The sequence below is a fragment of the Callospermophilus lateralis genome, chromosome 6, assembly GCF_048772815.1.
Source record: "Callospermophilus lateralis isolate mCalLat2 chromosome 6, mCalLat2.hap1, whole genome shotgun sequence".
In the NCBI taxonomy this organism is placed as follows: Eukaryota; Metazoa; Chordata; class Mammalia; order Rodentia; family Sciuridae; genus Callospermophilus; species Callospermophilus lateralis.
Genome location: NC_135310.1, coordinates 108,614,978 through 108,629,975, shown reverse-complemented (window position 1 = coordinate 108,629,975; position 14,998 = coordinate 108,614,978). Strand labels below are relative to the sequence as shown.

The 14,998-nt window shown below is 40.4% G+C and overlaps 1 protein-coding gene across 1 annotated transcript; it reads left to right on the top strand.

The window, feature by feature from the left end:
* Positions 1 to 1,383: 1,383 nt before the first annotated feature.
* Tdrd6 (tudor domain containing 6) lies at positions 1,384 to 14,829 on the top strand. Its single transcript, XM_076859503.2, has 5 exons — positions 1,384 to 7,435; positions 9,014 to 9,141; positions 10,086 to 10,175; positions 13,840 to 13,903; positions 14,786 to 14,829. The coding sequence occupies exons 1-5, from the start codon at positions 1,384 to 1,386 to the stop codon at positions 14,827 to 14,829; spliced, it is 6,378 nt and encodes a 2,125-aa protein (XP_076715618.2).
* The last annotated feature ends 169 nt before the right edge of the window (positions 14,830 to 14,998 follow it).

Here is a 14,998-nt window from a genome sequence, read left to right as displayed (position 1 = left end):
AGGAAAAAAAGCTTTTAAAAAGCTCAAATTCATTCATTCCTTTTAGTAAATTATGTATATTGCTTCCATCTCATGCAGATTCCAGTAATTGTAAAGAGAGTCCTTGCCCAAGGAACCGTTAGGTTGGTAGATGACATCAATCACAACACAATGTGAAAAGTGTCATGAAAAAGTAAGCACAGGGTGATCTGGAAGCACCTGGATTCAATCTAATCTGGGTAGACTAAAGACCCAGATTGACATTATTAGGTTAGCATTATACTAAGCACTGTCTTATTGTGTATTTAATATTTCCAAACATTGAGTGAGTATATGTGTCTAATTTTGCAAATGCACAAAAATACACTCTGGACATATAATGAGATATAGTTTGCTTCCCCTTGACAAAAGGGGGTCTCAAAGGGTTGTCCTGGTCAGATTCCGGTGGCAGTGATGCTGCCGGTGCTACAGCAGTCACAGCGGCAGTTTGAAGTAATGTTTCAGTTCTTTTTTTGCTCTTTTGAGTCCAGTTCTGTGCTATCTCTGAATACGTGAAGAAGGCCTTCAAAGTTGGGATGGCACTTCGCAAAGGAACCCTTACCAGGCCGGCGTGGAGAAGGGCATACTGAACAGTCCCCATATAGCTTCATACTTTATTGTGAGCTCCTAACAACTTTTATCAATTCAGATGATGAAACGAGTTCATAGACGGAACAACTGGCAACCTGCTTGAGGGCAACTAATACTCTGAGCAAGCAAAAGCACCCGAGTTCCCTCCCAGCGCAAGCGCACTGCTCTGCCCCAGCTTGCCAGTTCCGGGGGGTGGGGGGGGGGTCCTCTGAAAATTCGGGTCTCAACGCTTAGGAACGTGCCGTTGGCGCCTCCATTTCTCATTCTCCTTTCCCTTCGGGAACTCCAATGGCTAGCACCGTACTTGGCACGCAATGCTCAACCAATAGTAGTTGAAAGAATGCACAGGAAATTAACTTTCTGGTCCAGCCCTCGCCACCGCCCTGTGCCCTGTGCCACAGGGTCCTCCAGAGTCGAAGGTGCTCTGAGGAGAGGCAGACTGTGTTCCAACCCTCATATCTCGGCCTCCTGAACGACCCTCGAAGCCCCCTCTCCTTTGCCCCGGCCCCCAGGTTGCGTTTCGGTGGCGACCTCTCCCCGCGGCCGGAAGCCGGGCGCCGCCACGCGCTGCAAATGCCTGCGCGGCAACCGTGGGCGGTTGGTCCGGCAGCCGCCGGCTTTTACCTGTCCGCAAGAGTTCCTGAGGCCCTGCGTCTGGCGCGTCGCCCAAAGGGCGCCTCGCCCGGCGTCTTTCCCATTCTTTAGGTTCTTTGAGCCTGGTTTGGTGGGTCTCTCCTTCCCGCGGCGCAGAGGAGCGCTGGCTGCGTGGCGGAGATGAGCTCGACGCCCGGGCTGCCGACGCCCGGGGCCTCGCTGACCCTACGGGTGTCCTTCGTAGATGTGCATCCCGAGGTGATCCCGGTGCAGCTATGGGGACTGGTGGGCCAGCGGCGGGAAGAGTACGTGCGGTTGAGCCGGGAGATCCAGGAAGCTGCAGCCACGCGCGGCCCGTGGGCGCTGGGCGGCGCCACAGCCTCGCCCGGCGAGCTGTGCCTGGTGCAGGTGGGACTCCTGTGGCACCGCTGCCGCGTGGTCAGCCGACAGGCTCAGGAAAGCCGCGTCTTTCTGCTGGATGAAGGCCGCACCATCACGGCCGGCGCGGGCTCGTTGGCGCCCGGGCGTAGCGAGTTCTTCCACCTGCCCTCAGAGGTGCTGGGCTGCGTGCTGGCCGGCTTAGTGCCGGCGGGCGGCGGCGGCACCGGCGGGGGCGAGCCGCAGCACTGGTCGTCCAGGGCCGTGGACTTCCTTAGCAACCTGCAGGGCAAGGAGGCGCACGGACGGGTGCTGGACGTGCTGCTCCAACATCGCCTGGTCCTTCTGGAGGTCCCGGCTGTGTTCCAGCAGATGCAGGAGCTCAGCCTGGCACGGCAGGTGCCAGACAGTCTCTTCCGCTCCCTGCTCAAGCGCTACCTGACGACTGCAGGCGTGGGCCCGGGGACCCCGGTTCTTCCGCGAGTCCTGCCCAAGCAAGAGCAGCCTGGCTTGGATTACTTCTATCCCCAGCTGCAGCTGGGCGTGACAGAGCCTGTAGTGGTAACCCAAGTATGTCATCCCCACCGCATTCATTGCCAACTCCGGAGCCTATCGCAGGAGATCCACCGCCTCTCTGAGAGCATGGCCCAGGTATACCGGGGTTCCCTGGGGACAGGGGATGAGAACTCTACCAGTACTACCTGGGAGGAGAGGGAGGAGAGCCCAGATAAGCCAGGCTCTCCATGTGCATCCTGTGGATTGGATGGACATTGGTACAGGGCGCTCTTGCTTGAGACTTTTCGACCACATCGCTGTGCCCAGGTGCTTCATGTAGACTATGGAAGAAAGGAATTAGTGAGTTGTAGTAGCCTTCGGTACTTGCTGCCTGAATATTTTCGAATGCCTGTGGTGACCTATCCTTGTGCCTTGTATGGACTCTGGGACGGCGGGAGAGGCTGGTCTCGGTCACAGGTCGGTGACCTGAAGGCGCTGATACTGGGCCAAGCAGTGAATGCAAAGATTGAATTTTATTGTTCCTTTGAGCACGTGTATTATGTCACCCTGTATGGAGAAGATGGGATTAATCTTAACGGTGTATTTGGAGTACAGTCATGTTGCCTGGCTGACAGATTCCTTCAGAGCCAGGGGACAGAGGAGGAAGAGGAGGGAGAAGAACCAGACCCAGCGCTACAGTCTCAGTCCCCGGCAGAAGAAGTAGATGAAGAAGTTTCACTCCCAGCCTTAAGGTCTATCAAGTTGAAGATGAATGCCTTCTATGATGCCCAGGTAGAGTTTGTTAAGAGTCCCTCTGAGTTTTGGATTAGGTTGAGGAAACACAATGGCACCTTCAGCAAGCTTATGAGAAGAATGTGCAGTTTCTATTCCTCTGCCAGTAAGCTGGATGGTGTGGTTTTGAAACCTGAACCTGATGACCTTTGCTGTGTTAAATGGAAAGAAAATGGCTACTATCGGGCCATAGTCACCAAATTAGATGACAAGAGTGTGGATGTATTCCTAGTTGACCGAGGCAATTCAGAAAATGTGGACTGGTATGATGTAAGGATGCTGCTTCCTCAGTTTAGGCGCCTACCAGCCTTGGCTCTAAGGTGCACCCTTGCCGATATTTGGCCTTTGGGGAAAACCTGGAGCCAAGAAGCAATTTCCTTTTTTAAAAAGACTGTACTCCACAAAGAATTGGTTATCCATATCCTTGATAAGCAGGATCATCAATATGTTATAGAGATTCTTGATGAATCTAGAGCAGGGGAAGAAAACATTAGTAAGGTAATTGCTCAAGCTGGATATGCCAAGTATCAGGAATTTGAAACAAAAGAAAATATTGTAGTAAATGCTCACTCCCCAGGGCATGCTTCGAACCATTTTATTGCTGAAAACAAAATATCGTCCGCCAAGAAGGTAGAAGAACAGAAAGCTGAGAAAGAAAAAACCATCTCTGTTTCAGAAGCTTTGACTGATACAACAGTTGTTACAAATATCTCAGCTGGACAAGGGGAACAGGAAAAAGAGAAAAAAGCCCCTGTTTATTCTCCCCTGACTCCAAATTTCTTGAAAATTAAACCAGGCTCCTCTTATAAAGAAGAGCTGGAAGTTGGAAGTACAGTAGAAGTCAAAGTGTCTTATGTTGAAAACCCTGGCTATTTCTGGTGTCAACTGACCAGGAACACTCAAGGCCTTAGAACTTTAATGTGTGATATTGAGGACTACTGCAAAAATACCATGACTCTTCACCAGGGAACCACACCTGCTTGTTTGGCAAAGCGAACAGCAAGTGGTAAATGGTCCAGAGCTCTGATTAGTGGGACCCAATCTTCAGAGCACGTCAAAGTAATATTTGTAGATTATGGAGACAAAGATACTATTTCTGTGAAGAATCTTTATTCAATTAGTGATGAGTTTCTCAAGGTTAAAGCTCAGGCTTTTAGGTGCAGTCTTTATAATTTAATTCAACCAACTAGTGAAAATCCCTTTGTTTGGGATGAAAAAGCAATACAAGCTTTTAGTGAATTTGTAGACAGTGCATGGCAAAACAATCTAGAATTAAAATGCACAATATTTGCTTTGGCCTCAATACATGATGAAGAACTGTTTAATGTTGTAGATTTGCTAACACCCTTTCAGAGTGCATGCCATTTTTTGGTAGAAAAGAGACTAGCAAGACCAGTAAAACTTCAGAAGCCTCTGGAGTCTTCCGTTAAGCTACATTCCTACTACTATTCTACACATGATATGAAAATTGGTAGTGAGGATTCAGTGTATATAACACATGTTGATGACCCCTGGACATTTTATTGCCAGCTGGCAAGAAATGCAAATATTTTAGAACAGTTGTCCTGTAGTATTACACAGTTAAGTAAAATTTTGCTGAATTTAAAGACATCTCCCTTGATCCCTGGAACCTTGTGCCTTGCCAAGTACACTGATGGAAACTGGTACAGAGGGATAGTAATAGAAAAAGAACCAACTAAAGTCTTCTTTGTTGACTTTGGGAATATTTACATAACAAGTGACAATCTGCTCTCAATACCTCGTGATGCCTATGATGTTTTACTTTTGCCCATGCAAGCTGTTAAATGCTCATTGTCTGATATTCCCAGTAATATACCAGAAGAAGTTACAACATGGTTTCAGGAGACTGTTCTAGATAAGTCATTGAAGGCCTTGGTTGTAGCAAAAGATCCGGATGGACGTCTGATTATAGAGCTATATGATGATAGTATTCAAATTAATGCTAACATTAATGAGAAGTTAGGGCTACTCGGCTACAAAAATCGAACCAGGAAGAAAAAGAAAGAGAATGAAACACTTCCTTCTACACCTGGAACTCTTGAAGAAAAAAATGAAAATATGACGTCACCCACAGACCATTTAAGTAAGACAGGAGAGAACAAATTATGCAGCATGGAGATTTTTGGAGAAGGATGCAAACCTAAGATCAGCTCAGCATGTAAGGAGCTTAAACGTTTACAAAGTTCAACAAAGACAAACTTAGTCACTCCGTATCAGGACTCTGCAGGAAACAAAATTAATCAAGTGTTTTCTTTAACGAGAGAGAAGAAAGAAGAAATCTTCGCAGAGCCATCTTTGAAAGCCACAAAACTAGAAGCCACTCTTCCAGAGAGAAGAATAGGAGATGCTTGTAACAAAGATTTGCCTCTAAAATTTTGTGAGCTCCCACAGAAGATGATAATGCCTGGTTTTAAAACAACTGTGTATGTTTCACACATTAATGATCTTTCAGACTTTTATGTCCAGCTAACCGAAGATGAAGCTGAGCTCAATCGTCTTTCTGAGAGATTAAATGATGTTAAAACGAGGCCCCAATATCATACGGGTCCACCTGTGCAAAGTGGAGATGTGATATGTGCTGTTTTCCCAGAAGACAACTTATGGTATCGTGCTGTGGTCAAGGAACAAGAACCCGATGACCTTCTCTCTGTACAATTCATAGATTATGGCAATGTTTCCATGGTTCACACTAACAAAATAGGTAGGCTTGACCTGGTTAATGCACTGTTACCAGGATTATGCATCCATTGCTCTTTAAGGGGACTTTGGGTTCCTGACATTGTCAACTCAAAGGAGATAGTGCATCACTTTTCCCAAAGGACTGATGAGGCTCAAGTAAGATGTGAATTTGTTAAATTTCAAGATAGATGGGAAGTTATTCTTGCTGATGAACGTGGGATCATATCAGAAGATATGCTTAGTAGATGTGCTTTCAGTGAAAAATCTCAAATAGGACTTTCTACCCAAATAGTTAAAGGTGACTGTTCAAAGTCTGCTAAGAAATCCAACAGTGATACCTCAGTGTTTCTCAACTGGTATAATCCAAAAATGAAGATTGTGAGAGCTTATGCTACTGTGATAGATGGGCCTGAGTATTTTTGGTGTCAGTTTGCTGACACCGAGAAACTTCAGTATTTAGAAGCAGAAGTGCAAACCAGGGCAAAGCAAGTAATAGATTGGAGAGATCGTATCACATGTCCTCACATTGGAGATCCTTGTATAGTAAAATATAGAGAAGATGGACATTATTATAGAGCACTTATCACTAATATTTGTGATGATTATCTTGCATCAGTGAGGCTCGTGGACTTTGGAAACGCGGAAGACTGTGTGGAGCCAAAAGCACTCTGGAACATGCCCTCTGACCTTTTGTCGGTTCCCATGCAAGCTTTTCCATGTTGCCTTTCAGGATTCAATATTTCAGAAGGTATATGTCCTCAAGAGGGAAATGATTATTTTTATGATATAGTAACAGAAGATGTGTTGGAAATAACAATATTAGAAATCAAAAGGGATGTTTGTGATATCCCTTTAGCTATCGTTGACTTGAAAAGCAAAGGTGAAAGTATTAATGAGAAAATGAAGAAATATTCTAAGAGTAGTATGGCCAAGAGTGATTTACCATATGAAAGAAATGGCCCAGAGATAAAGGGATCCCTGGCAATTCCCAGTCCTGATATTGGACTTAAGAAAACAAGTATCAAAGCCATACAAGATAAAACATTATATGTGGAATCACGGACAGATGAACTTGCTGAAAGAATTGAAAAAGAATTAAGCATTATTGAAAACAAGGCAAGTAAGTTCTATGACCTTGGAAGTGATAACATTTTTGAAGTTTTTGAAAACTCTTGTAAAGACAGAATTGGTGCTGAGGTGCTGGAAGGTGAAGTAGAGTGCCATTTTGTTGACAAAGCCAAGTTTAATGATCCATACCTAATTACAGGATTTAACACATTATTGCCATCTAGTGAAACAAAGGAGATGCTAGAATTGAATTCACTTGAGGTGCCACTTTCCCCTGATGATGAATCCAAAGAATTCTTAGAACTAGAATCCATTGAGTTACAGCATTCTCTAGTTGCGGATGATGACAAAGAGGAGCTATGTCTGGTGCCCCCAATTGTACCTCTCTCCCAAAGCAATGACACAGAAATCACTCTGGAGCCTTTCACAGTGCAACTTCCCCTCGACTGTGAAACTGAGACACAGCCAGAACTAGAACTACCTACAGCCCAGCTGTCTCTGGATGACAACACTAATCCTTTGTCCTTAAGAGTGAGTCAGAAAGGCCAAGAATCAAGGTGTGCAGAGGATATGAGAGGGTCAAGTGCAGAGTCTTTTGATGACCAGCACAGAGTACCATTGCATCTACTTGGAAAGAATTGTGACCCCAAAATGCACGTTGAAATGAGTATGTTAGAAGAACTTCCAGAATGTAAAAACAAAAACAGAGGTGCCATTTCATCATTGATACCTTTGTTCTCTGAAGAAGAATCCAGAAACGGAAGGAAACACAATAACGCTTCACCACATCATACCTCGGGTAAGGGGACTTGTTTTCTTTCACTTTAAGGTTTGATTTACTGTCTTCAGAAGTTCTGATTTATTTATCTACTTATTTATTTATTTTATACCAGGGATTGAACCCAAGGGTGTTCAACCTCTAAGCTTCATCCCCAGCCCTTTTTATTTTTTATTTTGAGACAGGGTCTGACTAAGTTGCTGAGGCTGGCTTTGAACTTGTGATCCTAACCTTCTGCCTCAGCTTCCTGAGCCACTGGGATTATAGGTATGGGCCACTGCACATGGCTCTTTCGGGTTTTAAAGAAAAGGCAGTAATTATAAGAATTTCTTAAATTGAGTTTTTGGAAAAAAAAGATTAAACAGAGAAGTGAGTCAGATTTGGTTTTTATGGAAGGGCATTTTAAACAAGAAAAATTGGGCGTGAAATCAGTGTAAATTATTGTATGCTAAAATATTAATTCTGAGTTTAAAAATAAAATGCTTAAAAGCTATGTTCCTGAAAGATAAATCTCATTTAAAATGTAAGAAAATCATCTTACTTTCCCACTATTGCTGTACTTTCTTCTTCTTTTATCTGCGTAGTGTCTGTCTTCATACAGTTATAAAAATGAAATGCAGATTACACTATTATACAGTATTGAATCTTGCATTTTAATGTTGTTTTTTTTTAGAGAGAGAGAGAAAGAATTTTTTTTTTTTTTTTTTTTTTTTTTGTAGATGGACACAACACAATGCCTTTATTTTTATGTGGCACTGAGAATTGAACCCGGGTCCTGCCCGTGCTAGGCAAGCACTCTACCGCTAAGCCACAATCTCAGCCCTAAATCCTGCATTTCAATCCCTTAAAATGCTTTCCGAATATTTTAATTGCATGGTATGGCATCCTGTGGGTGTGTCTTATCTTATGTAATTATTAGCCTCCCATTAGCTATTTCTTTCCGATGTCACACTGTACACTAGCTCTGTCATATTGTGATACAGATCTGCTGGCAACATGATGCTTTGATGTAAGAATGGCTGTGAAAACCATAGACAACACCACTGGTAATAAAAGTCCCACTTTCAATAGTAATTTTCAGTGTTAAAAATAAAATTCGCCGTGTGTGGTGGCACACCCCTGTAATCCCAGAAGCTGTGGAGGCTAAGACAGGAGGATTGCAAATTCAAAGGCAGCCTCATTAGTTTAGCAAGGTCCTGAGCAACTTATTAAGACTCTGTCTCAAAATGAAAAATAAAAAGGTCTGGGGATGTGTCTCAGTGGTTAAGTGCCTCTGGTTTCAATCCCTAGTGAAAAAAAGAAAGGAAGGAAGGAGGTAGGGAGGGAGGGAAGTTAGTTCACATTACATCCTTCTGCTGATTTTTTTTTTTTTTTAAGGAAAGCAGTAGGGATTATCTGGGTAGGCAGCAGTGGAAGAATTTAAAATAATATTTAAAATAAAATTGAGGAAAAGAGAGAGCTTATTATCACCACATAGTAATTGCATGATACTTATTACGTAGGAGTAATAACCATAGATTAGAAAAGTACTTTGCTTGTATATTTCACATTAAGGAATCAAGAGGTATACCTTGGGTCTTATCCTATTCAATTTGGCAGCTCAACCACCACGGAACACCTACACTCTGAAAGGATTTTCTGTTGGGTCCAAATGTGTTGTGTGGTCAAGTCTAAGAAATACGTGGTCTAAATGTGAGATTTTGGAAATAGCTGAAGAAGGCACAAGGGTAAGTGAGATTTAAATAGTTTTATCTCAGAATACACTTGCAGATTGTTAAGGAATTTAATAAACTACAGAATACAATTGGTAGATGTTTACTTACTTGTTCCCTTGATAATGTGATGTAATAAGGAAGTCATCTATAAGATTATAAATATCCATCTATAAGAATCCTAGAAAGAATCATTCAGCCCACTTTATCTCCCATAACTCAAAAATTCTATAGTCCCAAGTTCCACATGTTGCACTTCTTAATCTCTTCTTTGGAACTGTTTATACCCAATGCCTCTATATTAGGTAAGTTCCTCCTTTCACAACTACATCACTTGAATAATCTTCCATTTGATTTACTTCTTGTCTTTCAATTCATTGTACACACTGCTATTATGAATTGATCAAGGCAAATCCAACCAATTATTTTTGTACAAAATTTTTTGAGGACTTCCATTTGATCTGAAATCTGAAAACCATCCTGCAATCTGAAAACCACCTGTACCAGAATCACCTGGTGTGCTTTTTAAATTGTCTATAACAGTTCTATTTTGCCTGTATTCCCACCCATTCCCCAAATGGTTAATTCCAGTTTAAAGATTTACTGTAGCTATCACCTCATCTAGGAAGCATTCAATGAAATTATTTTCTAAAGGTCCCTTCATCTTCAGACACCCCTTCAGAAAAAGAGCTTTATGCATTTCATGTATTATATTCTTACACATAAACATATGGGAGCAGACCTCTAGAGTTTGGACACTTGAGCTCTACATTTTATTCATGGTTGATCTTCAGATGTTTACTCAATATGTATTTGAACTAAAGGAGCACTGAGTTTGAAACACAAGATTGAAACTGGTTTAAAACAGTCATTTTCGTTATCTTGTGAAACGTCTCGTTTTAAGGATTGCTGTGGAACATAAATCACCACATTTTACTAAACTTCGTTTTCTCTTGTAGGTTTTGAACCTTTCCAATGGTGTGGAGGAGATAGTGAACCCTGAAGACGTTTGGAATGGCATACCCAAATTGGACAGGAGTCCATCTGAGGTATGGAATTCTGTAGACATTAATTAATGAGAGCTCTGTAATGAACTATTTCTAAATCCCTTGTGTGAGGAAAAATGAAGAAAAAAAATTACTGTAAGAACAACTGTTAAAAAAAATGACAAAAACCAGTGTTCATGGACTTGATGCCAAGTTTCACTTTGGGGGAATTAGTTATTAATGTTTTACTCCTTGATTTTCTCTTTGAGGGTTAAAGAATAAAAATTATTTGATGTTCATGACTCTTTAAAATACACGTTTGATGCAAAAAAATTCTGGGAAATATAGCAAAATTAAAAATGAGGAAGTAACAATCACCGATAACATATCCATTCAAGGAAAAATAGATTATTATTCAGTTTGTTTAGACCCTGTTGATTTTACAGTGCATATACTTATATATTCTGTTCTTCATTTAGGACTATATGGTGGGCAGTTTCTCTTACTGCTACGATGTGTCTGAGTATTTGAATTTATCCTGTTTGCTTCACAGTCTTTGTCTGCTTGGTCCAATATCTGGTCATCTCAGGGTTTGCATCTGCCTGATGTCTTTTTCCCAGGGAAAAGGTCGGCTATCTGTGGTTCTTTGTATGTTGAGTAATTTTGGATCACATTTTGAACATTTTGAGTCTTTTGTTTTAAGACTTGGGTTCTACTAAAATCTTCTGGACAATGTTGAATTTTTTTTGTCTTAGCAAGTGATTAACCAATCAGGTTCACACCTGTCTCTCATTCAGTAGTTGGTGATTCCCATGTCAATCAGTTCCGTTTTCAAAACCTTGACTGTGTTGTTCAGTACACAGGTCACTCAGCAGTTAGATTGGGACTTGGCACTTTATATAGTGGCCAGTGGCTTCTTTGATCTTATTCTGCCTAACATAGCTCAGGGGTGATCTTACGTCTTTCATTAGTTCATATATGGTACTAGGGGTTAAAATTTCCCAAATCATTTCCTCTATACCTTCTGGCTCCAAGGATTCTCCTTTATTCAGCTCCTCAGAGGCCTGTTTTTTTGGGTCCCCTAACCAGAAAGCACACGTATTTCCCTCTGCTCAGACCTGCAGTTCTGTTTGGAGTGATAGTGATGAGAGAGAAAGAGAAAATAAGAATTCCTTCCTCCTGCTCTAAAGATAACAGAAGTCCTTTTCCTGGTTCTGCTGCCCAGGGAGACAGGGCTTCTTTCACATTTTCAGGCGTCTGCATTGCCACTGTTGTCACCAGGTGGTTATCAGGTGCGACCAGAAGACAAATAAGGGGGAAAAAACATAGAGGAATTTCCCAGCATTCCCTATTTTGTAGCATTCAAGGGCCCTTTTCTGTAATTTATGGCTAGAAATATGGGATTTCTCTCAGTTTTGCAGTCCATTCAGCTGGGCAGTTTTAATTCAGCACTTTCTCAGGTTGAACCATCATATAAAGAAGTGAAAAAAGAAAAAGAAAAGCCTGTGAAACTCACCCTTATTGTGAACTGTTTTTCAGATTTTTACTTTAGATGTCAATCCACCTGTTCCTGTTTGCCTTTGAGAGTTCTCAAATGTTTGCTTTTTAAATTTTGCCCCCAATTTTTCATTGTAATGAGTGAAAGAGAAGCTACAGTAAGTTTACTCCATCTCAGCTGTAGCCAGAAGGCTGCACATGCATTTAATAATTGCATGACAGTCATGAGCCATAAAATAAATTATACTGTTTCTCTTAGTGTTGGATAGTTAGTTCATATGAAAATGTTGTCCATCAAAAATAATGGAAAATTCACCTCTTTTGTCAACTCCATTTTTGTTTCCTTATCAAAGTTAACAGCCTGCTAAACTTTTTGCATCAATAATTACTAATGCTTTCTTTTATATTCTGATTATCTCTTATCTATTAATTTTGAAGAATCCACAAAGATATATATATATACATACATACACACACACATATATGTACATACAGGATTCTAGTTGGATAAAGTACCTGTAAATGCCAAAGAGAAAAAACTAGTTAGGATTATGTAAAACTAAAGTGCATATGTACATATTTAAGCATTTAATTACATATATGTATGTATTATTCAAGTACATACTTATACAGTTTAAATAGCATGTATATTTTATGTCTACTTAATACTCACATATATTTACATATGTATGTATGTATGTATGTGTGTGTATACGTATATATACATACACACACACACACACACACACACACACACACACACACATATATTGGCATTAAGCCAGTAAGCATATATGTAAAAACTACTTATGAGTAAGGCTTTCCAATTTTTTATTTGATTATTAATGGGATTTAAATGAGCCTTTCCTCAAATTTGAGGGAGCCTTAAATAATAATACACATCTTCAAATTAAATAGTTTTCCTTAAAAAGTGAATATTATGAGGTATTGCAACTTTTTATGACATATTAAATGATTATGATCTCCATGTCTTTCTGATTATATTTTTTTTATTATTTATTTATTTTTTCATCTTCCATACATTTGATTCAAATGAGTTATGCATTTCCATTTTTACCCCAAATACAGATTGCAGAATCACATCAGTTACACATTCACAATGTTTACATAATACCATATTAGTGACTGTTGTATTCTGCTGACTTTCCTATCCCCTACTATCCCCCCTCCCCTCCCCTCTCATCTTCCCTCTCTACCTCATCTGTTGTTGTTCCATTCTCTCCCTTCCCCCCCTTTCCCCTCACAACCTTGTATATGTGATTTCGTATAAAAATGAGGGTGTCCTTCCGTTTCCATGCACTTTCCCTTCTCTCTCCCTTTCCCTCCTATCACTCGTCTCAGTTTAATGTTAATATTTTCCTCATGCTCTTTCCCTCTGTTCAGTTCTTAGTTGCTCTCCTTAAATCAAAGAAGACATTTGGCATTTGTTTTTTAAGGATTGGCTGGCTTCACTTAGCATAATCTGCTCTAATGCCATCCATTTCCCTGAAAATTCAATGATTTTGTCATTTTTTAGTGCTGCATAATACTCCATTGTGTATAGATGCCACATTTTTTTTATCCATTCATCTATTGAAGGGCATCTAGGTTGGTTCCACAGTCTGGCTATTGTGAATTGTGCTGCTATGAACATGGATGTGGCAGTATCCCTATAGCATGCTCTTTTAAGGTCCTCAGGGAATAGTCCGAGGAGGGCGATAGCTGGGTCAAATGGTGGTTCCATTCCCAGCTTTCCCTATATTTTTAAGGAATTCTTAAAACCTGGACTATTTCATTTTGTCATAAGAAAATGTCTCAGGAATCAGTTTCTGTATCACATCAAGCATGCACATGATACTATTAGTATTGAAAGGAGCATCAGAGGACTCTTCACTGGGTCATTAATCATCTGTGACACTCAGTGGACAGTAGTGGCCCCTTGAGCTGTGATGTCTCTCCTTCCTTCACCAAAGACTGATGTCATCAGGGGTCTGGGAACTCAAGCTTGGGAAAGGGTGCCAGTGGAGACGTTCCAGAAACATGAGTAGTCAAAAAATAGGGACTGTCCATGAGGTGATTCTTCACTATAAAACCAGATTGTCCTAATTTTAAAAGAAAGACTTTTTGTTTACCTTTTTTGTTATGGCTTATCTATGATCCTGTTTCTGATTTAAACTACTTTGTACTTTCATTTGAAAATTGGTTGTAATTCAAAGGTTCCTTTTGTTAGGCTGTATTCCACACACTGGGAAAAGATCTTTACTTCATGTCATCAGATGATACCACATTTAAAGGTAACTCGCCTTTTTAAAAACAAAATACTTTTATTACCCATCATTTTCCAAGTGTTTAAAAACACCATTATCCTGAGTCTGTCAATTTTCTTGAATGATAGTAGCACAGGTTTTGTGTGGTGGTGGTGGGGGGGGCGGGTGTTGTGTGTTTTGTGTGTGGGGTGGGAAGGGTTAGGTAAAAAATAAATTAGACATGTCTTTGGGGGTAAAATAAGCATGAGGAAGATATTTTGAAATGTCAAAGGAATTTGTTAGTTGACTGAATTAATCTTGAACGTTAGATTGTAGGTCTGGTGAATTTATATTTTAAAGGACTTTAAGGGATTTTTCTTAGATTAATTATGTTCAAATGACCTCTGTATGTTAATCTTTTAAAATTTCTTCCTGAATTTTTAGTTTATCTATATGATAAAATCCAATTTGTTGTATGTTCTCAGTTATTACACATTACTGTTCATAAATAGCATATTGGTTCTTACAACTGAGACACATTCAGAATGAAATCAGCTCTTGGTGGCTTTATTATTAAAGCACACACTAATCAAAAATAATGGAAGTCCTATTGGTTATCAGCCTTGTTAACCTCATTCTAGCAAAATATAAAATATACCCATTTTGTAATCTTTTAAAGGAACTTTTAAAAGTTTCTTTAAAAAGTGGGCAGGTTATATAATATCTTTGATAATATGTGTAGTGTGAGTACCTAAATACTAAAAATAAAATCATTTCTATAGGAATAATTCTCTGTAGTAATTAGAACTTACCTTTTCCTCTACCACCTTTAGAGAACTTAACTTTGTCAATGTATAACTCATTTAAATGATTGTCTTGTTCTTAGGTTTTTTGTTTTCTCAACTTAAGGTTGTTCTCATCTTGTTTCAGAAAAGGGGTCAGCAAGTGATGTGGATTTAAGTGTGGATCCCTAAGTGTGACTGGTCCAAAGCTGTTTGTGAACCAGTGGCATCTCATCCAGATCAAGTGTGTCTGAGAAAATAGAAGGCATTAAACACAGGAAGTTGTCGTTTTTGAAAACTGATATGTATCAAAATTAAACTATGTCTCAGATTGATTGTACAGGGTATTTGTAGTGGGATT

What these genes read in the sequence shown, in the direction of transcription:
- Tdrd6 (XM_076859503.2), top strand. Translation starts at nt 1,384, where the DNA reads ATGAGCTCGACGCCCGGGCTGCCGACGCCCGGGGCCTCGCTGACCCTA. An exon ending in TTCACCACATCATACCTCGG is followed by an intron (nt 7,436 to 9,013) that starts GTAAGGGGACTT and finishes TCAATTTGGCAG; the next exon opens with CTCAACCACCACGGAACACC. An exon ending in TAGCTGAAGAAGGCACAAGG is followed by an intron (nt 9,142 to 10,085) that starts GTAAGTGAGATT and finishes TTTCTCTTGTAG; the next exon opens with GTTTTGAACCTTTCCAATGG.